General features: G+C 37.3%; 1 protein-coding gene across 3 annotated transcripts in view; it reads left to right on the top strand.

Moving 5' to 3' along the window:
- LDAH (lipid droplet associated hydrolase) overlaps window positions 1–25,134 on the top strand; it is a 94,648-nt gene that overhangs the window by 7,795 nt on the left and 61,719 nt on the right. For 2 of the 3 annotated variants that reach the window (XM_082851840.1, XM_082851841.1), the window contains exons 2-4: window positions 2,236–2,391; window positions 12,862–13,005; window positions 24,902–25,071. In XM_082851840.1, the coding sequence (XP_082707966.1) occupies window positions 2,238–2,391; window positions 12,862–13,005; window positions 24,902–25,071 (468 nt within the window). In that variant the 5' untranslated portion in view covers window positions 2,236–2,237. The remainder of the gene's footprint in view (window positions 1–2,235; window positions 2,392–12,861; window positions 13,006–24,901; window positions 25,072–25,134) is intronic. The other variant, XM_082851842.1, reaches the window with a different exon arrangement.

Below are 25,134 nucleotides of genomic sequence, written 5' to 3'. Positions count from 1 at the left end.
TCTTTGAAATTTGTTGAGTCTTGCTGTATGGCCAAGTATGTGGTCAGTTTTGGTAAATGTTCCATGTACACTTGAAAAGGATATGCATTTTGCACTTATTTGGTGTAGAGTTCTATATATGTCAGTTATGTTGATTATGTTAACATAAATATTAATTACGTCAATCAAAATTTATATATTTTTGCTGATTTTTTTTCTGTGCTCATTCTATCATTCTAAGAGGTGTGTTAGAATCTTTCACTATGCTTGTGGATTTGTCTATTTCTCTTTTTACTTATGTCCCCATACAATGTTGTTACAATATTATTGACCATATTTCTTATGCTGCATATTACATCCCTGTGACTTATTTATTATATAACCGGAGGTTTGTACCTCTTAATCCCCTTCACCTATTTCACCCACCTTCCTACCCACTTCAGGATCAAACTTAATTTTAATGTACTTTTTTTTTTTGCGGTACGCGGGCCTCTCACTGTTGTGGCCTCTCCCGTTGCGGAGTACAGGCTCCGGACGCGCAGGCTCAGCGGCCATGGCTCACGGGCCCAGCCGCTCCGCGGCATGTGGGATTTTCCCAGACCGGGGCACGAACCCGTGTCCCCTGCATCGGCAGGCGGACTCTCAACCACTGCGCCACCAGGGAAGCCCTAATGTACATTTTAAACTAAAAAAGCCTCTCTAATTTAAAACAACTCCTAGACTCACTTCTATTATATACCAAACGTTTAATATACTACAGAGATCACCAGCATGTCAAAGTTTGCTACCAGCCTAATTAAAAAAAAAAAACTTGGAATAAAGCTTCCGCTGCCAATTTTGTATGTATTTGTACTTCTTATATTGTGGCCATCAGCCTTTAATAATATATATTAGAACACATTGTCCTGTCTTAACCTGCCTACCTTTGGCAGCATTGAATTACCTTGGGTTCTTAGGTAAGGAAGAAAGTAAAGCTTTTCTTTACTTTTTTTATTTGGCTGTGTGAGATTCAGAAACATAAGAGTGAAGTAAAATAAAAAGATGCTTTACAAATACATACATTAACTCAGTGTTTCTCAGCTGTATTTTACTTGAAGTGTTCTAGAGTTGTTGCTTTTTTGTTTTCTAATTTTCATAGACTGTTTAAGTTTCATATCTACTTGCATTCTCATTAACTTTGTGGCTAATCAAACTCCTAAGATGTCATTTACTTTGAAGTTAAGTATTTATGAGTTGAATACAGTTAATAACTTTGGATTCTCTTGTGGTGCAGACCTTAAATTTAGCCAGTGTTCTCTCTGTCAGTGCTCTAATTTAATACTGTGTATAACAGTTAAATCTAATATTGTTTCTAACACTTTACAAATGTCATAAGACCTTTATAAATATACTGTATTTTGTGATAGTTTCAAAGATTGGGCTACAGTGACATTTATAAGTGAACTAAAAATCAATCCACAAGAAAAGGTGAGATGATACTTTTATTTATTTAGTCAGTCAGTATATTTTTAATATAATTTTGAAAGGAGTCCCCACTTTTTAAGTGAAAAGTTTTCATTCCAGATATTTTTCCAGCCTTGGCACTGTTGACCTTTTGGGCTAGTGGTTCTTTGTTGTGGGTGCTGTCCTGTGCAGTATAGGATGCTTAGCCGCATCCCTGGCCTCTACTCACTAGATGCTGGCAGTAATACCTCCCCTGATACCACGTTGTGACATTGAAAACTATTTTTATTTATTGCCCTATGTCTTCTGGGAGCAAAATTGTCTCTGGTTGGAAGTCACTTCTCTAGAGAGACCTCACAGCCTGAGCATGGGGGTGAGGGGACAAGTGTTCTAGAAATCTTCTGAGAGGGTACATTGAAACCAGACTTCACCAGGTGAAGGTAGGGGGACTTCTCTCACTGGTAGAGCATATAGCTATATAAGAATTCCAGCAGAGGGAAAGTGGAAGTTAGCCATGGATATTGTCAATTTAGACTGGAGAGGAGAGTGGTGGGATTTTTGTTTTGATTCACACTCCTCTGTAGTCTTTAATTTCACCAAAGACATCCCCCTCTTTCTCTCTTCTCTTGTGGTTTAATTTTTTTTTCAATCCTGTAATCTAGAATAGCTGAATAATCATATATCTCTCATATCTCTTTGTGACATTTCCTTCTAGGTATATTGAATTTTGTCTTTTTTATTCTCGAATATTGTCTTTGGCTCAAAGTTTTATATTTTAGTGACTCTTCATATTGTTCTTCTCCCCTTATTTAGAAATGGACTCAGAAATCAAGGAAGAAATTCCTGTGCACGAGGAATTCATTCTGTGTTGTGGAATTGAAACCCAGGTTCTAAAGTGTGGGCCCTGGACTGACCTCACTAGCGATCAAATTGCCAACAGGCCTAAGCTGCTTATTTTCATTATTCCTGGTAAGTTTAAAATTCTGGATGAGAAGACTGTACACAGATACTTGTAACTCTTTCTGATTTTAAGAGAATTTGATAAATATAAAAATCCTTATAGAAGGAAATACACTCAAACCACTGATAACAACCACCCTTGATACTTTAGTGGCTGGACGTTTTCTTTGTCATCTATGCATTAATAGTATATATATTATATACATTTTTTAAATCACAATGTATACCATAAGTAGTTTTATAATCTGCTTTTTAAAATTTCTTAACAATATTTAGAATAATTAGAACTTTATCAAATAATATTTTTTGATAGTTTTTAAAATAATTTTTACTGTCTCATTTCAAGATGATTATAAGATTATGGTAGAACATTTATTTATTCTGGGATTTGTCAACTGGGTCATTTGTGATTTATGCTGGATCAGTATCAATAGAATGTTAGGGGAAGATGCTTGATTGTAGGTATTCGAAGTGGTTTTTAAAAATATGAGCTTGAAAAATATATGTGTGTGTATGTGTATATATATATATATATATATATATATATATATATATGTATGTATCAGCCTAAAGGTTGAAAATGAAACTGTTAATATGTATCATGTTATATCATCTCATGTACACAGCTAGGCCTATGGGGTATTATAATTTCTTTTCTTGTACATTTTTGTTTGTTTTCCCTGGATTAATGGTTGTCCCTTTTATTTGCTTAGTTTTCTATGTTTCAATTGGTAATTTATCCTAAAATTATTCTCCAGAAGTGAAAAAAACTTCTCATTTTTTGAGTAATAGGATTTCTGTTTTGTTTTGTTTTGTTTTTGGGGGGCTGTCCCTCCCAGAACTCTGTGTTCTTCGGCTCCAGTCCAGACTGGTTGCTCTCTAGGCTTCTTACACAGGCCATCCTGGGGACTCCTTTCACTTTTCTCCTGGTGGGATTCCTTGTTTCCTGGATCCTGTATTTTTTTTTTTTCTGGGTTTATTCCCTTGTTTTTGGTGGAGCATACCTTCTAGGAGCTTCCTGAGAAGAGGTGCATGGGAAGTAATCTTTCACAGTTCTAGCATGTCAGAAAATGTCTTAGAGTTCTAGGTTGGAGATCGTGGTTTCCTTAGAATTTGGAGGGCATGTTCATTGTTTTCCAGGGTTCAAACTGTTTTTGAGAAGTCTTGATATTATTCTGATTTTTTATCTTTTGTATGTGAAGCTCCCCCCCTCCCCCAGCAAAAAAATATTTTAGATCTTTTCTTTGTTCTAAGATTCTGAAATTTTATAGTCAGGCACCTTGGTATGGCTGTTTTTCATACATTGGATTTTGGTGGACCTTTTTAAGCCAGAAACTTAACTTCAATTCTCAGAGCTCTGTGTTCTTTCTTTTTTATAGTCTTCTGTTTCATGTGTTTTGTGGGTGCATTTTCTTTTTTTTTTGGCTTCCTGCATTGTTAGAGTTTTTGCTGCATTCCTTTTTCTGTTTCTGTTAGTGTTTGTTTTTCCTCAAATGTTTGATAATCCTTGGCTACCCTTTCATTTTGAAGAGGAAGATGTAAAAAATTTATTGGAAGCTTGTATTCAGGGGTGGGGCTTGTCCACAGGTATGCCTAGGGTGACCAGCCATCCTAGTCTGAGGGGTGTTCCAGGACACATGACTTTCGGTACTAAAACCATGACAACAGATAGGCAAAACGGAGTGGTTGGTTACCTTAGGTAATCCTCACCTTAAGGTGATTGGGTAGGGACCCAGCATTTCATTGGAGGATTTCCAGCTTTCAGTATCTGTAGCTGTTTCTTGGATTGTTCAGTTTTCCAGGAAGGAATCTTCCAAGTATCCTATTTGAGGAATGGAAGCCTGTCTGCTAATGTTCAGAGCTGAACAAGGGAGAGGAGGTTGGAGTTTCAGTGTTTCTTCTCAGTATAGTGCTTTTGTTCTCAACTGGGCTAAGACTTCTGATCCAGAATCTCTCTTTGGTTTAACCTGTTCTGAAAATAAACTTCCAGTGTTCTGCCATGATGTAACAGTCTTTTTGGAAAGCAGTCTGTCAGCATCTATTAAAATTAAAAATACAGGGACTTCCCTGGTGGCACAGTGGTTAAGAATCCACCTGCCAGTGCAGGGCACAGGTTCGGTCCTTGGTCCAGGAAGATCCCACATGCCGCAGAGCAACCAAGCCTGTGTGCCACAGCTACTGAGCCCGCGTGCCACAACTACTGAAGCCCACGTGCCTAGAGCCTGTGCTCTGCAACAAGAGAAGCCACCACAATGAGAAACCCGTGCACCGCAATGAAGAGTAGCCCCCACTCACCACAGATAGAGAAAGCCCATGCGCAGCAACGAAGACCCAACGCAGCCAAAAATAAATAAATAAATTTATTTAAAAAAAAAAACATATGCTCTGCCAATCGTGAGGGAGAGTTTGAAATTCTAGGCATGACAAGTGCTATTAGATGAAGCAGAGGTTTGGAGGCAATGGTAGAGTGTGGGATTGAGAAAATAATTAGAAACATTATCTTGGACTGGAGAAGGAATATCTTTCTGAGGCTAGAATGGAGGTGACGTTAGTTGCTGAAATGGAGAAGTGTGAAGGTGTGTCAGAGGAAATAAAGTAGTTCCTGCCTCCTGACCTCTGTTTTCTCTGTTAGTTAAGAGTTGAGGTGATCTGTGGAGAGTAAGGATGGCAGAGGGTGGATTGGGGCCTTACGGACATTGGTCAGCATTGAAAATAGCAGATATGCAGGATGAAAGGAATTATTGACCAAAAACAAGTAGATAGATTTTGAGCAGGGCTGTGATCAAATAGCAGGTATATTGGGAGTGAAGTCTAAAAGGGTCAAAGATTGAGCTGGAGAAGGGCTATCAGAGTTAGGATGCTTTGGATGTAAACCATTTCTGGGTAATGAAAAGACATAGGCCTCTCATTGTTAAAGTTGTTGTCAGGATCAGCAGCATCACCTAAGAACTTGTTACAAATGCAAGTTTTGGGACCCTATCCCAGATCTTGTGAACCAGAAACTCTGGGGGTGGGGCATCTGGGTTTTAAGAAGCCCTCTAGTGGATTTTGATATGCACACCACTAATCCAGGCTGTGGCTACTGGAATTTGTTGCTTAAATTGGATATAGGTGAAGTTCTTTGAATTTGATCGAGATAATGAATTATGGGACAAAGGTGTTGGCTCAGTCAGGCCTCCCAGATTTTGAAATCACCTAACTTATGGAATGGCAAGTGAAACTGACATTTAAGGGTCAAGGTTTTCAGGGAATGTGTGAGAATGACTAGAAAGTTGATAGATGGAAGCAGATGGCTTCAATCTTAGAGGAGGAGAGCTTGTTAACAGTAGGATGAACTATAAGTGGAGCAAACAGCCCACTCTATACTTCCCCAGTCAGAGGTGTTTTCACTCACTCATTGGTATTAGGTGCTAGGAGTGGTGTGTTGCAAAAGCCTTTGCTCTCATTGAGGTATATGAAGTGTTAGAGAATAGTGAGGTCTCTTCTGCAGGGCCTTGAAAGGAAGAGAGTCTATCATAGCGGAGAGCCAAGTTTAAGATATGATGAAGAGATAGAAGGAGCATTCATTGAAGACACTGAGGAGAAAGGGAAGTTTAAAACACTTGTTTTTTGTTTTTGTTTTTGTTTTTTTTTTGCGGTACGCGGGCCTCTCTCTGTTGTGGCCTCTCCCATTGCGGAGTACAGGCTCTGGACGCGCAGGCTCAGCGGCCATGGCTCATGGGCCCAGCCACTCTGTGGCATGTGGGATCTTCCTGGACCGGGGCATGAACCCGTGTCCCCTGCATCGGCAGGCGGACTCTCAACCACTGCGCCACCAGGGAAGCCCAAACACTTGTTTTTTAATAGTGTCATTGTTTTATAGTGGCTTTGACATTTTCAGATCATTTTGTTTCCTGGTGTTCTTTTATGTTTGCCCTTCTATTCTCCTTGCTGCCCTTGGCCCGTTTCTGTGGGCTTTGTGCAAGCTGTAGGCTCTTGCTGCTCTTTAGTTTGTGGAATTCAAAATTGTATTTCATTTGGGGAGCTAGTACTTTTATATTGTGGGGAAAATTAGGATGACAGTATTTCAAAGATTGTTAAACCACTATAGACCTCATGTTTAGTCCATCTCTGATAGACTGACGTAAAATTTTATTTTAAATCACTTTTTTTTAACATCTTTATTGGAGTATAATTGCTTTACAATGGTGTGTTAGTTTCTGCTTTATAACAAAGTGAATCAGCTAATCCCCATATCTCCTCCCTCTTTCGTCTCCCTCTCACCCTCCCTCTCCCACCCCTCTAGGTGGTCACAAAGCACCAAGCTGATCTCCCTATGTTATGCAGCTGCTTCCAACTAGCTATCTGTTTTACATTTGGTAGTGTATATAAGTCCATGCCACTCTCTCACTTCGTCCCAGCTTACCCTTCTCCCTCCCCATGTCCTCAAGTCCATTCTCTACATCTGTTTCTTTATTCCTGTCCTGTCCGTAGGTTCTTCATAAACATTTTTTTTTTAGATTGCATATATATGTGATAGCATGCAGTATTTTTCTTTTTCTGACTTCACTCTGTATGACAGATTCTAGGTCCATCCACTTCACTACAAATAACTCAATTTCGTTTCTTTTTATGGCTGAGTAATATTCTGTTGTTTATATGTGCCACATTTTCTTTATCCATTCATCTGTTGATGGACACTTAGGTTGCTTCCATGTCCTGGCTATTGTAAATAGAGCTGCAGTGAACATTGTGGTACATGACTCTTTTTGAATTATGGTTTTCTCAGGGTATATGCCCAGTAGTGGGATTGCTGGGTCACATGATAGTTCTATTTTTAGTTTTTTTAAGGAACCTCCATACTGTTCTCCATAGTGGCTGTATCAATTTACGTTCCCACCAATAGTGCAAGAGGGTTCCTTTTTCTCCACACCCTCTCCAGCATTTATTGTTTGTAGATTTTTTTTTAACATCTTTATTGGAGTATAATTGCTTTACAATGGTCTGTTAGTTTCTGCTTTATAACCAAGTGAATCAGCTATACATTTACGTATATCCCCATATCTCCTCCCTCTTGCATCTCCCTCCCACCCTCCCTATCCCACCCCTCTAGGTGGTCACAAAGCACCAAGCTGATCTCCCTGTGTTACGCGGCTGCTCCCCACTAGCTATCTATTGTACATTTGGTAGTATATATAAGTCCATGACACCCTCTTACTTCGTCCCAGCTTACTCTTCTCCCTCCCCATGTCCTCAAGTCCATTCTCTACATCTGCGTCTTTATTCCTGTCCTGCCCGTAGGTTCTTCATAACCATTTTTTTTTTAAGATTCCATATATATGTTAGCATACGGTATTTGTTTTTCTCTTTCTGACTTACTTCACTCTGTATGACAGACTCTAGGTCCATCCACCTCACTACAAATAACTCAATTTTGTTTCTTTTTATGGCTGAGTAATATTCCATTTATATATCTGCCACATCTTTATCCATTCATCTGTCGATGGACACTTAGGTTGCTTCCATGTCCTGGCTATTGTAAATAGAGCTGCAATGAACATTGTGGTACATGACTCTTTGAATTATGGTTTTCTCAGTGTATATGCCTAGGAGTGGGATTGCTGGGTCACATGATAGTTCTATTTTTAGTTTTCTAAGGAACCTCCATACTGTTCTCCATAGTGGCTGTATCAATTTACATTCCCACCAACAGTGCAGGAGGGTTCCCTTTTCTCCACACCCTCTCCAGCATTTATTGTTTCTAGATTTTTTGATGATGGCCATTCTGACCAGTGTGACGTGATTCCTCACTGTAGTTTTGATTTTTATTTCTCTAATGATTAGTGATGTTGAGCATCCTTTCATGTGTTTGTTGGCTATCTGTGTATCTTCTTTGGAGAAATGTCTATTTAGGTCTTCTGCCCATTTTTGGATTGGGTTGTTTGTTTTTTTGATATTGAGCTGCATGAGCTGCTTGTAGTATTTTAAATCACTTTGCTTCTACACATAGCAAAATTAGTTCATCACTTTTAAGTTAGTAATGATAATGAGGAATTATTTATTGGAAGCCACAGATTGAGGAGGTTTTAATTTAGTTTCATCTTTTCCAATGAACTTTTGTTGTAGAATTTCTGCTAATAGCATCCTTGGACTTCCTTTAAGTAGTGAAATAAGCAAAGGGAGGCAGTATGAGAACTCACTATAGAACATATTGAATCATTATAATTCTCAAGTGGTCATATGGGGTTAATGGAATCATGTGGCATGTCTTGTATTGTGAGTACAGTGATTGGAGATGGAGCAGACAAGGCTCCATGGAGAAGCCCAAAGTTCTGTCCACATGACAACCTTCTCTAGATGCCATGCCACATTAACTTGATATATGGAAGTTTTGTCCCATACAAGATTAACTAGAAGGCATAAGTCTACAATTGCAGTGTTAAGTAGTTAAGGGTTTATTGGCAGTCAGGGTCTAGAGATGATCACCACAGCCTCTGTTATACGTTGCTTAGGCATTTCACTATGTGTATGTTCAACCATGTGTTTATAACACCTTTTGATATCCTTTGATAAAATGTATAACTTGCATTTCTGTATTGGAATGCTTTTGAACATCTTTACACCTGGAGGTAGATATATATATACATACATATATATCTGATTTTAGTTGTATAAACAAGACCCTTTTAATTTTCTCTGTGATCTCCTAACCAGGAAGTTTAGTTCATCGTTCATAAAGTGTAACATAAGCCATAACATTTAAGCGGTGAAGTATGCAATGACATTTAAATGTTTTGCATTATATTTTCTACCTCTGTCTCTGTTATAAGTTGGATCTCCATGTTACTGGCCAATGTGGACTCTCTTCAGGAGCCAAGCCCTTTATTACTTGAGGGCCTTTGTACCTATTCTTCCATCCTAGTATTCTTCTCCCTCAAATCTTTACATGGTGGATTTCTTCTCATCTTTTGAGTTATAGCTAAATGCCACCTCCTCAGACATTTTTCTCAGGCCATCCTAATCTTGTCCCTTCTCTATCATATGATCCTGTTTATCTCCTTCATAGAAATTATCACACTCTTGAACTATCTTATTTACCTACTTAGTTATGTGTATATATTCTCCTACTAGAATATAAATTACAAAAAAATAACTAAAAGAATACAGTAAGTCCCCTACATACGAACGAGTTCTGTTCTGAGAGCACGTTCATTAAGTCCAATTTGTTTTTAAGTCCGACAAAGTTAGCCTAGATACCCAACTAACACAGTTGGCTATATGGTACTAAACTGTAATAGGTTTATAATACTTTTCACACAAATAATACATAAAAAACAAACACACAAAAAAGAAAACAGTTTTAATCTTACAGTACAGTACCTTGAAAAATACAGTACAGTAATACAGTAATACAGTACAGTACAGTAATACAGTAATACAGTACAACAGCTGACATACAGGGACACGTTTGCATCTTTGAAAGTTCGCAACTTGAAGGTTCATATGTAGGGGACTTACTGTATACAAAAGAAGCTATATTACTGAATGGAATAAATGGACATGGAGTAGTTGGCATTATCATTTACTTCATGGTGATAAAATAGTAAATCAGAAAGTTTAAGGGGATTTGCTTAAGATCTTACAGTCATTAAGGGAAAGAACTCAGACTTAAACCCGGAGATAGAGAGAAAAAGTTGTTTTTTAGCAGTTCCATTATCTAGTACTCATTCATTCTGGTTTTATGTATCCTGTCATTGCAACTATTGTGTCTAAATCATGTAGTTGTTATCTTTGGATTCTCCTTAAAGTTAAACCAGTTTAACACTCTCTACATCCTAAACTTACAGAATGCTACATGTTAAATCTATTCAACTTAAAAAATTAAAAATTAAAAATGTAATAATAATTGTAGTAATAATAGCAATGATAGTAGTAATGATAGTAATAATAATAATGGCTGTCCACTCGTTATCCTTGGTGAGAATATCAGCTACTTTATAGCGCTGTTGTAAGATTAACTAAAACAAGGTATGCAGAAGATCCTAGACTAGGTAATTTTATGTTCTTTTTAAAATTCAGTATTATTTACTTTTTATGTTCTTTCAGTCTTCAGATATTTATTGAGCACTTATCATTTGTATGATAACACTGGTAACACCTTTGGCAAGTTATTTAACCTCTCTACCTTAGTTTCCTCACCCATAAAATGGATATAATAATAGTACTACCTCATGTGAGGACTGAATGAGTTAATATATGTAAAACACTTAAATACTGCCTGGCATGTAATAGGTTATAGTACTTAAAAGTGTTATTATTTTCTAGTCCTATGAAGAAAACTTATAAATCTTTACTGAGAGACATAAGATATTTGAGTATGAGACATGACACATTCCTAAAAGGTTATACTCAGTAATGTGGAAAATATCAAATATTTCTAAACTTATGTATAAATGAGATAAAATTTCAATCAGAATTCCAAAGAAATTTTTAAAAATTGAAACTGTTGAAAATAATTCTAAGGGCCTACCAGTTACTGAAACATTAAAAAACAAACAAACAAACAAAAAACCACAATGTAGTAATCAAGACAGTATGATGCTGGCAGAGAAGAAAAGGAAAAAATAAGTGGAATTATTTGGAATCAGAATTAGCAAACAAATGTAAGAATTCAGTATTGGATCAGAAGACATTTCAAATCCATGCAGAAAGAATGGGTAATATAATAGATGCTCTTGGGACACTTGGCTATTCACTTGAAAAGAAGCTGGATTACTGCTTTGTACTTTACACTCAAGAATATTCCAACCATACTGAAGATTTAAATTTAAAACATGAAACAGTGTCATCACATCCACCATTGATGTTACAGTAACTCTGTGCTGATACACACCCTGTTTCCCTTCTTTCTCCTCTAGCTGCACAGCAGACACTTAATCAGCTGACCAAAGAACACATTACTGTATTTGAGGAAGTCTTCACCTATTTAACAAAGATGACACTAGCACCATCACAAAAAGGAATTTGGAACTTGAGTCACTAGGTCAGAATGCAACAGAAGCAAAGTAACAATAGGGGTGATATATTACCATCATGGCTAGACACTGATGACAAGTTTGAATAGCTAACATTTATACAGCAAGCAGTGTATTGAGCAGTGTTTAAGTATTTTACATATATTAGTTCACTTAGTTCTCACATGAGGTAGTATGATTATTATCCTCATTTTATGGACAAGGAAACCAAAGCCTGAGAGGTTAAATAACTTGCCAAAGGTCACACAGTTGGTAAGTGGCAAGGTAAGAAAACCATCCCAGGCAGTCTGGCTCCAGAGTCTATGCCCTTAACCACTTTGCTACATTGCTTATCTAGGAAACTAAAAGATATAGACAATGAAGAAGAAATCAGTAAAATTTGACAAGGATGGCAGAGGTTACTTCAGTACAGCAAAACCCTGTCATGTAATTGCAAAGAGGAGAAAACCTAGCAGCATGAAGAAATAGATAAATTGATTGGAGAAATAGATATTGAATGAAATGGACTAGTATTTATGAAGGTGTTATACAGATGATGATTGTAAGATGAAAACACCATTTCACTCTTTTCCCCCAAAGATGTGTCAGATTGACTATTTTTAAAAAAGATCACTTATTCATTCTGTCTCTTTATAGCAAACCCACCTCAAAAATACCTTCTGTACATACACAAGAAAAATCTACATGTATTAATTGGTGGTCTTTTCCCCCAAAGATCAAACTATACATCTCTACAATATAAGTACTTGTGATAAATGACCAGAAAACAGTTAGTAGATTCCATAAAGTTGTCTTTGTGAATGATTCTGACACTGGTTTTTGTGCAGCTTGGTAACTGATCATAGTCAAATCTTGAAGGGGCTGACAGGCAGTATTAATGATTTTAGACAATGTGAAACGACTGGAAGGTGTTTAAGTAGGGTACTGCTGTGATTCAATTTGAGGTTTGGAGATATCTCTCTGGGTACCCTGAAGAATGGATTCCCAGGGGACAAGAGTAGATAGAAGACCTGTTAGGAGGCTGTTGTGGGAAACCCAGTGGGAAGTGATAACACTAATGGAGAGAATTGGACAAAGTTGAGATGTATTTTGGAAGCAGAGTTGACAGGACTTACTGATGAATTGGATGTGAAGAACAGGAAGGAACCAAGAATGACTCCTGCTGTTAGGACTTGAGTATTTGATTTATGATTGGTGCTTCCACTTATTAAGATGAGGAACATGGAGGAAGAATTTATTTGAAGCAGTTGGAGAACAAAGCAGGAGCAGAAATTTTCTAAATGATAATTCCCAGACTTAAGGTATAAAGGATATTAAAATTGAGTTGTATGGGTAAATGTTACTACGTTTGTATAGTAACATTTAGGGAAGTATAAGGAGAAATAGATCTTTCTTTTTCAGTCAGCACATTGTCTTATGTGAGTTTATTGCTTTGGTTAATCTAAAAGTCTGCTTCTTTTCTTAGGTAACCCAGGTTTTTCTGCCTTTTATGTGCCTTTTGCAAAGGCTTTGTATTCTTCAACAAAAAGACGCTTTCCAGTTTGGGTTATCAGTCATGCTGGGCATGCCTTGGCCCCCAAAGACAAGAAGATTCTTACAACCTCAGATGGTATGTGTTTGTTAACATCTGCTTTCCTTTACAGTGAGTGGGTGTTCATATTTCTAGAAAGCCTGCTAAGGGTAAGAGTTATACCAGTGGAAACCTCCACTTGTGGCATTGGGCCCATGATGCCACATTCTGGTAATTTTAGGATTTGGGGGGTCATTTTAATCATTCTGCAAGTAATTTTCTTTAAAAGTTTGGGCAGATCAAACAGTTTGTCTAGGACTTGCCATCTGTATTTACCTACTAGTAACCAACTATATGTTTATCGATCATGTACTATAGTTCCAGGGTTGTATTAAGAGGAACAGTGAAGTAGTATAAGACGACGTGCTCCTTAGCCACGGTTCCTACTCTAAAGAAGCTCTCATTCTCATCTTTAGAGAGTGATTAAGTGATAAACTCTGGCCTGCTGATCATGTGGATACTTAAGGAGTAAACAAAGGAGAGAGTAAAAGAGTTTTAACAGCTGAGTAGAATTTGGAATTGAGGGGTGGAGGTGGGTGCCTTCTGTATAATAGGCAGAAGGATTAGCATAGCAGGAAGAGAGATTCAGTAGGTACTTGAGTGCTAGGCAGGGTCAGATTGGGAGGAACCTTGAAAGCTGAAGGGAGAACTAGGACTTTACATGGTAAATTTCTGGAAGCCTTTAAATGGAGGAAGTAGTACCACAGAGTTGCAAATTACCTGCTTCTAATTCATGAGTATTCTAGCATGTTCACTCTTCTAAAAAAAAGTGAGATGAGAGGAAAAAAGAAAAACATAATTTCTGTGTGGGCATTCCCTAAGGGTTCCACTTTGTTAATCTGAGGTGGGAGAGAGGTGGCTATGGCTTCATTGCCTAGTTTGCTCCTGGTTCTGGTATGCCTCTCCTATGGTATGAGCATCTTCTTGTACTTATTGAGCATCTAATGATAGGGAAAACCATGTGTGAGGAGGGAGGGAGAAAGAGGTAGGTGATATGGGAACTTTCTGGACTAATCTGTTCAAATTTTCTGCAACTCTAAAACCATTCTAAAAAATAAAATCTGTTAATAAAAAAATACTGGAGGGCTTCCCTGGTGGCGCAGTGGTTGAGAGTCCGCCTGCCGATGCAGGGGACACGAGTTTGTGCCCCGGTCCGGGAAGATCCCACATGCCATGGAGCGGCTAGGCCCATGAGCCATGGCCGCTGAGCCTGCGCGTCCGGAGCCTGGTGTCTGCTATGGGAGAGGCCACAATAGTGAGAGGCCCGTGTACCACAAAAAAAAAAAAAAATACTGGAGGTTTTTAATAATTTTAATATTTACATTATACTTTTTATCATTGTATTAGTTCAGACTCCCATAACAAAACCCATAAACTAGGTAACTTAAATAGCAGGAATTTATTTTCTCATAGTCTGCAGACTATAAGTCCAAGATTAGAGTTTCATCATAATTGTGTTCTGATGAGAACCCTCTCCCTGGCTTTGAGGTGGCTGCCTTCTCTTTTAGTCCTCACATGACAGAGAGAGAGAGGGAGAGAGAGAGGGAGAGGGAGGGAGCATGATAGAGCGAGAAGGAGTGCAAGCCAGCAAACTCTCTGGTGTCTCTTCTTATAAGGGCACTAATCCCTTCGTGAGGGCCCCACCCTCATGACCTCCTCTAACCCTAATTACCTCCCAAAGTTCCCATCTCCAAATACCATCACAGTGGGGGCAGGGGGGTTGTTCAACGTAAGAATTTTAGGGGACACAAATATTCAGTCCATATAATCATGAATGGGAATGTTATGTATTAACATTTTAAATCTGATCACAGGTATAGGTCAGCATATACATATGACATTGTACCTGAGCAATAGTAGAACATACAAATTATCTCTTAAAACATTTTTGCTAAATATTTGTTCAACTTTTATTAGCTTACCTTTGGTCCATCCTCAGAAGTATTACCTTACAGTTGTTAGAAGCAGGCCCTTTGAAGCCTCGATCCTGTTGAGTAGCAAAGGAAAAGTTTCTGTTCTAAGTAGCAGCTCCTTCCACATTCATGAACATCTGCAGGCAAGCTAAATTGTAATAATTTTTTTATTTGAAGAAGTGGGTGACAATTAAGAGGTGATTCCTATTTTTATCCATGTCCTATTTTTGGCAGTTAACTGATACATATGGTCAGGACACAATGTAGTTATTACAGAATTTAAGAAATGAAATCACCCTGTCCATACAGAGTAGATAGATACACTCTGGTTCTGTAGTTAGCATGGGATTTGGTTCTCTTTTCTTTTCCCTCCTGAAGCCATAGCTCAAACTATTCATGTGTCATCTCACTGTGAACATCACAACTCCCTGGCTCTTGATCTCTTAATTCTCACATATCGTGGTATATATCAGCTTCCTGAAATGTTAGTTCTGGTTCCAGAATCCTGTGTTAATTTTAGATTGATTTTAACATCAGATGCCAACTCTTGAGAATGGAATTTAAGCTTTCTTTTTTCCTAATTCCATTTACTCAATTTAATCTTTTTTGAGTACCTGCTGTGAACCTGCCTCTTTGCTAGCACTTAACGGAAAAATACCTCTGTGCTTAAAGCAAATCTGTTGCACTTACATTGTTTATTATTAGGTTATCTCACCACCCAGACTTCCTGTGTCTTTCTTTTTAAGGCATCACATGTAAGATTACCTTTGTCTTGGCTAATCTCCTCCTCTCTGTTAAAACAGTTTCCAGTCTCAGTGATCAGGCCCTTGATAAGCAGGATCATCCAGACTTTGTTTCAGCTCTTTAGTTGCTCAGATTTCTTCTACTACCACTTTCACCTACTTTATCTTTTTTATTTCCCTAATTATCTTCTATTTAGAATTATAAATTTACAGATTAAGTGCAATCCCTATATAAATTCCTACAAAAATTACAGCTGCAATTTTTCACAGAAATAGAAAAAAAGTCCTAAAATTTGTATGGAGCCACAAAAGATATCAAATAGCCAAAATAATCTTGAGGAAGAAGATTGAAGTTAAGGTTCAAAGGTGAAGTTATCACACTTCCTGATTTCAAACTATATTACAAAGCTAGTAATCAAAACTGTATGGTAGTGGCATAAAAACAGACCAGTGGATCAGAATAGAGAGCCCAGAAATAAACCCACAAATATAGGGTCAGCTAACCTTTGACAAGGGCACCAAGAATACACAATGCGGAAAGGATAATATCTTCAATAAATGGTATTGGGAAAACTGGATATCCACACGCAAAAGAATGAAATTGAACCCTTATCTTACACCATACACAAAAATTAACTCAAAATGGATTAAATACTTAAATTTAAGACCTGAAACCATTAAACTCCTAGAAGAAAACATAGGAGAAAAACTCCTTGACATTGGTCTTGGCAATGATTTTTTTGGATATGACACCAAAAGCACAAGAAACAAAGGCAAAAATAAACCGTTGGGACTGTATCAAACTAAAAAGCGTCTGTACAGCAAAGGAAACAGGCAACCAAATGAAAAGGCAGCCTATAAAATGGGAGAAAATATTTGCAAACCATATATCTGATAAGGAGAATTTCCAAAATATATAAGGAACTAATACAACTCAATAGCAAAAACACTTAATAGCCTGATTTTTAAAATGGGCAGATTTTTCCAGAGAAGACATACAGATAGCCAACTGGTATATGGAAAATGCTCAATGTCATCAGTCATCAAGGAAATGCAAATCAAGACCACGATGGTATTATCACCTCACACCTGTTAGGATGGCTATTCTCAAAAAAGACAGAAGTTAACAAGTCTTGGAGAAAAGGTCACTTGAGCAGTTATTTAGGTTACCCAAAGCTTTCTGAAAGGGAAAGCCTTCATGGGTGGGGGTGGCCTAGTTCCTTATCTGGTTGTTTTGCTAGTAGCTGGGTCATTACAGCTGGCAATATGTTTATTCAAAGTGGATGTCTCATCAATCAAAAGCTTAATGTCAGGCACTTAACACTCAGTATGTGAGGTGATGAATGTGTTACTCAACCTGACTGTGGTAGTCATTTCACAGTGTATATGTATATTAAGTCATCACCTTGTACACCTTTAAAAACAATCGTGTTGTACAACCTAGATATATACAGATTTTCTTTGGAGTCATACTTCAGTAAAGCTGGAAAGAAAAAGGAAAATAATTTTTGAAGCTGGACCATGGGTACATGGGGGTCTATTATACTATTCTCTGGACTTTTGTGTATGTTTCAAATTTTCCACTATTAAAAAAAGGTTTTAAAGAAAGAAAAAGAATTATAGGATCTTAGAGCTAAAAGTATCTACCATATGATCCAGCAATTACACGCCTGGGTATATAACCAAAGAAAGTGAAAACACTAATTAGAAAAGAGATATGCATCCCAGTGTTCATAGCAGCACTGTTTACAATAGCCAAGGTAATGGAAGCAACCTAAGTGTCCTTCAGCAGATGAATGGATAAAGAAGATGTGATGTGTGTGTGTATACACACACACACAGTGTTTTACTCGTCCATAAAAAGAATGAAATGTTGCCATTTGCAGCAACATGAATGGACCTGGAGTGTATTATGCTTAGTGAAATAAGTCAGACAGAGAAAGACAAGTACTGTATGTTATCACTTATATGTGGAATCCAGAAAGTAAAATGAATGAATATAACAAAACAGAGAAAGACAAGTACTGTATGTTATCACTTATATGTGGAATCCAGAAAGTAAAATGAATGAATATAACAAAACAGAAACAGACTCATAGATATAGAAAACAAACCAGTGCTTACCAGTGGGAAGTGGAATGGGGGAGGGGCAACACAGAGGCAGAGGATTAAGAGGTACAAACCACTGTATATAAAATAAATAAGATACAGGAATATACTGTACAGCATGAGGAATGTAGCCAATATTTTATAATACTTTTAAATGGAGTATAATCTATTATATAAATGTTGAATCACTATGTTGTACACCTGAAACTAATATAATTTTGTAAATCAACTATATTTTAATTTAAAAAATCAACCTAAAAAACAAAAGTATTTACATTAAATTCCATCTTGAACCCTTATTTTTCAAGGAAGGAAAGTAAGGCCCAAAAGGGCTAAATGACCTTGTGCTGGTGAGTGGTAGGACGCGGACAGGAAGCCAGCACTTGTGATCCTGAGGTCAGTGCTCTAGTCCTGTGGTAGGTCATCTCAGGTGGCTGGTGCAAAGTGCTAGTGATTAGCCCTTCCACGGTCACAGATTGTACCTGGTCTGTCACCCTTTTCCTGCTATGACTTGTAAAGGGGACAGGATAAATGGAGTGTAGATGAAACTATGCAACTCATGGCAAAATCTTGCCTAAATACCTCAAAGTGCCTCTTTTTATAGTGTCTTTTTCTATCTGTTTACGTGTGTGTGTGTGTGTTCCTCTGTGAATGCAATTTACTTTCGAGCCTTTTACACTTCTCTTAAAGACTAGGGTATGCTTTGAAAGGCAAGCAACTATTGATTACCTAGCAGTGAGAGATTTTGTGAAGTGAAACCGAATATACAGATTTTATTGCCTTGATTAAAAACATCTATTTCAACAGCTGTCACAGAAATGTGGCTGAATGTGAATCAAATGTATAGTATATACTTGCTTTACCTTGAAATAGTTTAAAAGATACATATTTATTGAGTTATTTCTTCATATATACCCAAAGAAATTTGGGGGTTTTAATACCACAGTTTTTCCTCTGTCAGGAAATTTGTACGTCTGCTTAGAATGTGCTTTGGCTATCTTATGTGGTATTGGAAAACAGAGGTGTTAAAAGAATTCTTAGAAAACAGGCTTGTTTAACATGCTAAATCTCGAAAAGCTACCAGTTTTGCTGGCCTGTTATCTTAACTCTGGCAAGAGAAGAGATAACCAAGGACAGGAGAAGCTAGGAAGTAGTGGAAATACCTCATAGTACTCATGAAGGATAATACCTCTCCTTTCATGGTGTTCAAACTTAGTGATGATTAGCTAAAATGTCTTATTCCTATATTCTTACCTCAGTGAGAAAGGTCATCATAATAGAAGCTATATATTGAATTACCTAATGAAAGCAACATCCAACTCAGTTATCACAGTAAGCCCTTAAGTCGTACTTGAAGACAAAACAAACGTTGAGCAGAACATGAGTAGCAACTTTGAAAGTTGAAAATAGTCTCAAAGAGTAACCCTACATCAGGGGTTCTCAAACTTTGGCCGGCATCAGAATCACCTGGAGGATTTATTGAAACACAAATTACTGGATGCTACCTCCTGGGTTGTTGATTCACTACAAGTGGGGTAGGACCTGAGAATTTGCATTTCTAACAAGTTTTAAGTAATACTGATGCTGCTGGTCCTGGTACCACATTTTCAGAAGCCCTGCCATAGATCTTCGCCAGTAAACACTGGTGGGGAAAACCAGCAGAAAGTATCTATTGTGTCTGAATTTCTGAGAAATGTATTTAATTCTTGTTTTAAATTGACATATTATTTATAACTTTATTTTGAGTATGCTTATTGCTTAGGCTGCTTGTGTGCTGTTGAGTTAATGACTTAGTAATTAGAGCCTGGGTCCTTTGCTGCTAATGAGAACAGTGCCATCTAGAGGCATTAGCCCAAAGGGCCACCACAGGGCCATAGGAAGCTGTGGTTTCTAGAGGGGGGTGAAAGGGCAACTCATCCATCATCAAGCATTTATCGACAACCTACTAGATTATTATGTGTGGTGCTACAGAGGTATACAAAGAAATGAAAATGCTGCCTTTTAGTGACTTTGCAGCTGTGTTGTGAGTAGCCCAAAAGTTCTGTAAAGGGCACATGGGGCTCTGAGCTTCACTAGTCCCCCCGATTGAACCAGAACAGTTCTGCCTTCATCTGTTTTACAAATTGAAGGTTATGTTTATAAATGCATGCTACAGTAGACTGAAATGGATAGGCAGGACAGATATATTATTCATCATCCAAGATTATTGTTCTAAAGTACAGGTTTTCTGACATGCAAAATATGGTGTAAAAAATACGTAATCATTGAGAGAAAAGACATAAGCTATAACCACACATCAAATGTTGAAAGTACGTTTTGCTTCATATTAGCACATGTTAAAATCATGAACAGTTGGAAATAATATTCTAGTTGCACCACATTATCACAATCATAAATTGGGTATAATTGGGAGAACAGATGTTCACCAGTGTCAGAAGGAGGTGACTCAGGAAAAAAAAAGTGTGAAAAGAAAATTTGAGGAATTAGAAGTATAAACTCTTTCTGGCTTTGATTTACTATGGAGTCAGCTTACTTGATGGCAGATTCATTATCAACTATTTTGTCATTTGTTCCAAACGTGTAACAGAAAAGCTAGAAATCATAGTGGTTTAGTTTCAACTGGGAAAACATTACCTAAAAAAGTTACATAGTCTTTCAACTAATGATGAATTTGTGTCATGTTTATCCCGAGAATCATTAAACCACTCCCATTCTAGTACCCAAAACTGAAAGAAAGAGAAAAAACAGTAGGGCTTTCTCTTTCCAGGACTCTGGCAGAAGAACATGGAGGCTACAGGGAACGACAAGATTCTCCTGAGGCAGGGACAGTTAGTCAAGTCTCAGGGCTCTCAGTCACTAGAAATAAACAAGTAAGTCTCTCAGTAGGTGGGAAGAAGCAGAAAACCAAAGTGTAGAGCAAGAAGAAGAGTTAAGAATCAAGCAAACTGTTAGATTCTCAGGGAAGACAGAAATAAGAAGCAGACCAGAGGAGGGAGAAAAGCATTGTAGCTGATGTCCTATAACACAGACCGGATTGTTGTCCCTCCCTTTGAGATCCTTGGGCATCTTCTCACTGCTCACACAGTGGAGTCCAGATCCCTTAGTGATGTTCAGGGTCCTACTTGATCTAGTCTCAACCTTCCTTTCTAACCTTATTTGTTCCATCTCTCTTATAACCACAAACAGGCACACTACTCATCGCAGTGTCCAAAATTACACCTCACACTTTTATGCCTTTATGTTCTAGTATCATGAATTTAGAGTAAATTTCATTTCTCTTTTTTAGTTATGTATATGTAATGCTAAACAATACATGATATTGTTTTGTGTGTTTTTCAAAGCTTGACCTAAAGAGTAAACTGTATATTCATCTTGCTCAAAGCATTCTTTAAAATATGAAGTGCTATTTTTCCCTTTTAATCTCCACGTGTAAGTTGTATTAAAGTTATTATTAAGGTAAAGCTTTGGAGTAATGATGGGAGCAGGATGGAAGACTTCACTAGTTGAGAAAATTCTGGTTTAAGATTTAGAGAGTTTCTGTGTGCAGACTCAGTCCTAGCAGAAGGCTCATGTAGCACTAATCTTGGTCTTGTTAGCTCTGTGGTCGTTGGCGACTTGTAAATACTGTTTGTGTGAAAATATATAGTAAAACTTATGCATTTATATTCAGTGTGTATCTAGATAAACATATATGTGGATGTGTTGTTAAAATGTGTTGTTAAATTTAGACCATTGTGATAGTATTCAAATGTGTAGTTAAGATTACACAGTTATAGTAATGTGCATGTAGTAAATAGTATTTTCCAGGTATCTCTCTTGGTTTATTTGGAGAAAGGCATAGTACTTTTTATGAATTCAAAGGGGCATTACCTTTCTATTTTGACCCAATAAAACCCTCTTATTTTCTCAAGGAGATGCTTGAGCTATACTTACTTCAGTGTTTTATAATAATGATCTACTTCTATTTCCTCTTATTAGACTGTGAGCTCCTTGAAGACAAGGGAGTATATTTATTTATACCTGAGTTTTCAATATTATCATGGGCCAATTAGTCATTCTTTTCTGTCAGAGCGGTCAATTTACTTCATGAGAAATGGAAGAAAATAATAGTTATCAGATTTACCTGTCTCCTGAAGCTATAAGGGATGCATGATATTTTGATCCAGAATTGACAGAATTTTAATAACTGGATCAATCAGTTTGAACAACTGGATGAAAAGTAAATGCGAAGTACTGATATTACTTAATTCCCCAAAGAACTACTTAGGAACAGATTATACATACCTTTTGAAATAAACTCCAGAATCAGTAAATGATCTATGAAGTGAATTCCATTGAGATGGGTCTAAGAAACAGGCTCGGGTTCTAAAAGGCAATTGTCAGTACTATATTCAGGACCATATATTGGTAAAGAATTGGTGAATTGGATTGCCATCTATCAATTCAGACAGTTTTCAGTTTAGAAACAGTTTACTTTCCAAATATACTTAGTTGATCGTAACTTGGAGTACATTTTCCCTATAAAAAGAACAGTATAAATCATTTCCACATTATCACTCTGATTTTGATACAATTGAATGTGAATTTTTTACAATATTTTTATGGAGAGTAAATAAACGATTCCTAGAATTTTTTTCAGAGTATATTAAAATCATAATAGGAGAGAAAGTATAGAGTATACAGTCCAGTATATAGATATTCTTTTGGTTTTAGTTTTTGCTAGTAAAATAATATCCAGAGAGCACATTGAAATTTTCTATCATTGATTATTTATTTTTAGAAAGTACTTTCCCCATTAATCTCATTACTTCAGAAAACACTAAGTAGTGTGTTTATCTTGGAAATCTACTGAGCAATTCCCAGAGGTAAAGCCAGACTTACTTCTGAAATATTCACTTCGATAATGATTTGAATTATAATGGTCATTAAAGTTCATCTGAAATATGTTTTAGGACCTTATTTCTAGAATCAATGAAGTTTCTAAATGTTTATTGTATTTAGCTCATTTTCTTTCTCTTTACTCTAACCATATAAATGTGTATTTGAGGGAGGCCTTAAATGACAGGAATTGAAATGATAGCAGTCATAAGTTTCATTTCTCAAATAGTTTATGCCAGACACTTCCTATGTGCTTTAAAGTGTTACGCAAGCAACATTCCTCGGAGGCTAGAATTACTATCTCTGTTTTATATATGAGGAGACTGAAGCCAGAGGTTAAAGTATTTGCACGGAGTCACATAGTAAGGTGCTTAGCTGGGAGTTAGAACCAGGTTTATCTTGTCTCCAACGCCCTTGATCTTTGTACTACACCATACTGTCCCAATGAAAGGAAGACTTCAACATTTTCAAAAGCTGTATATTTTGAAAAATAAAGAACTTGGGTTGCAAATATTATAGGTATTTGGGGTATCAGAACAATACGATCACTCCTGGGTAGAGTGATCAGAGAAGATATATGACAGTAGTGGAATATGAACAACTCAAACTTAAATAGAATATTAAATAAATAAAAGCTTGGATTTGGAGCCATCGGAGGCCCTACGAAAATCAAATTTCCAGATTCTGTCTCTTCCCAATTCTGTTTTATGGGGAACTTCCTTGTTAAATAGAGAATGAATTCTAGGCTGACCTGGGAAGAAGGGTTAAAGCAGAACATGTCTCACCTGGGAAATCTCTTGTTTCAGTAGTACCAGTGAAATGGGGAACTAAGCCTCGTTAATTCAATAAAAAGCACTTCAATAACTGTATGCCAGGCATTGGAGAAAGAGATAAGCAAGACAGGAAGTACAGAAGTAAATTAGGAGTAGTGTGGTGAGATAAATATGGGATGTGGTGGAAACTGAAAGGAAGGCCACTTTACTCCTCATCTACTGAATCATAAAAAGGCTTCTCAGAGGAGGTAACACTTGTTGAGAGTGTGAAGGATAAAGAGGAGTTAGCCAGATTAACAAGGGGGAGCTGAGCACTGAAGGAAGAAAAACCAGCATGTACAGATAAAACTGAAGAGCAGTTCTTCCTAAGGAGTTTTGGGTACCTTTGTTATAGTTTGCGTCAGTACCTTGAAGGCAATTGACTACCTTGTGATATCTTGAAATATTACACCCTGTCATTGGGGTTGTTTATATGTTCATAGGGAAAGCCTATTCAAGTTTTCTCTGCTCAGAGAATATTGGAGCTGGCAGCATCCTCAGATTGTCTAGTCATTTCATATTTTCATTCAACAATAATATTTACTGGGTGCTAGTCACAGAGGACACAGAAATGAAAGATGGACCTTGCCTTCAAGGAGCTCGCAGTCTCAGGGAGGAAACAGACAGTTATACAAATATGATAAAGTGCTATAATAAGAAGTGAATACTAGTTAAACACAAAGGAAGGCTCATTCTTTTTTCTTGAAGATTAGCTAGATAAAGTTTTGAGTAGATCTTGAAGAATCTTAAAGACGTTCATTTGTGAAAGGAAGCAAGGATATTTCAGGTCAGGACTGTGCTGGTTAAAAGGAACAGTTTAAAACATTTCTACTTATGCCTTTCAGTCTTGACTTCTTTAAACAAAGATTATCTAAAATAATGAAGCAGTGTCATGGATTTTCTTGGTTATATATTAATCATGTAACCTAGCCTAACCAGTGGTTCTCAATGTGTGGTCCTGGGACCAGCAATATTAGCATCTTCTGGAAACTTAGAAATGTAAATTTTCGGGCTCCAGCCCAGACCCACTGGATCAGAGACTCTGATGGTGAGGCCTAGCAATGAGTGTCTCACCAAGCCTTACAGAGAATTCTGATGCATACTCAAGTTTGAGAACCAGTGGCCTAAACTGTAGTAGTTGATGGAATAGTTGAGAGTTCATGGGCTTTGAGGACAGACACCTGGGTTTGAATCTCACCTGTCGCACTTAACAGGTATGTAACTGCCAATCTATCACCTAACGTCCGTGAGCTTTGGGATTTTCATCTATAAAATGAAGATAGGAATACTTCCTTTCCAGGGTTGTTGTGAAGATATAATTTAAATAAAGTGCCAACACTGTGGCTTGCACATGGTAGGCTTTCAATAAATGATAGCAACTGCTATTATTATTGGTTTGTGTTTTTTTTAGATATTTTCCCCAGTGAAGTGATTGCTTTCACTTATTGAATGAAAACATAACTTATATTTTTTATTTTAGATCCAAGTGCTCAAGAAATTAAGGACATCTATGGACTCCGTGGTCAAGTAGAACACAAGCTAGCTTTCCTGAGAACTCATGTGCCAAAGGAAATGAAACTTGTGGTCATTGGCCATTCCATAGGCTGCTATTTCTCCCTTCAGGTTCTGAAGCATGCCCCTGAGCTCCCAGTAAGTACGCCTCAGGAGGTGACTGTCGGTGCTCGATTGTGCACTTGCACAAATCCTCTCAGA

This window comes from Leucopleurus acutus, assembly GCF_964270905.1.
Source record: "Leucopleurus acutus genome assembly, chromosome: 12".
Classification (NCBI taxonomy): Eukaryota; Metazoa; Chordata; class Mammalia; order Artiodactyla; family Delphinidae; genus Leucopleurus; species Leucopleurus acutus.
This window is presented reverse-complemented; position numbering and strand designations above follow the sequence as displayed.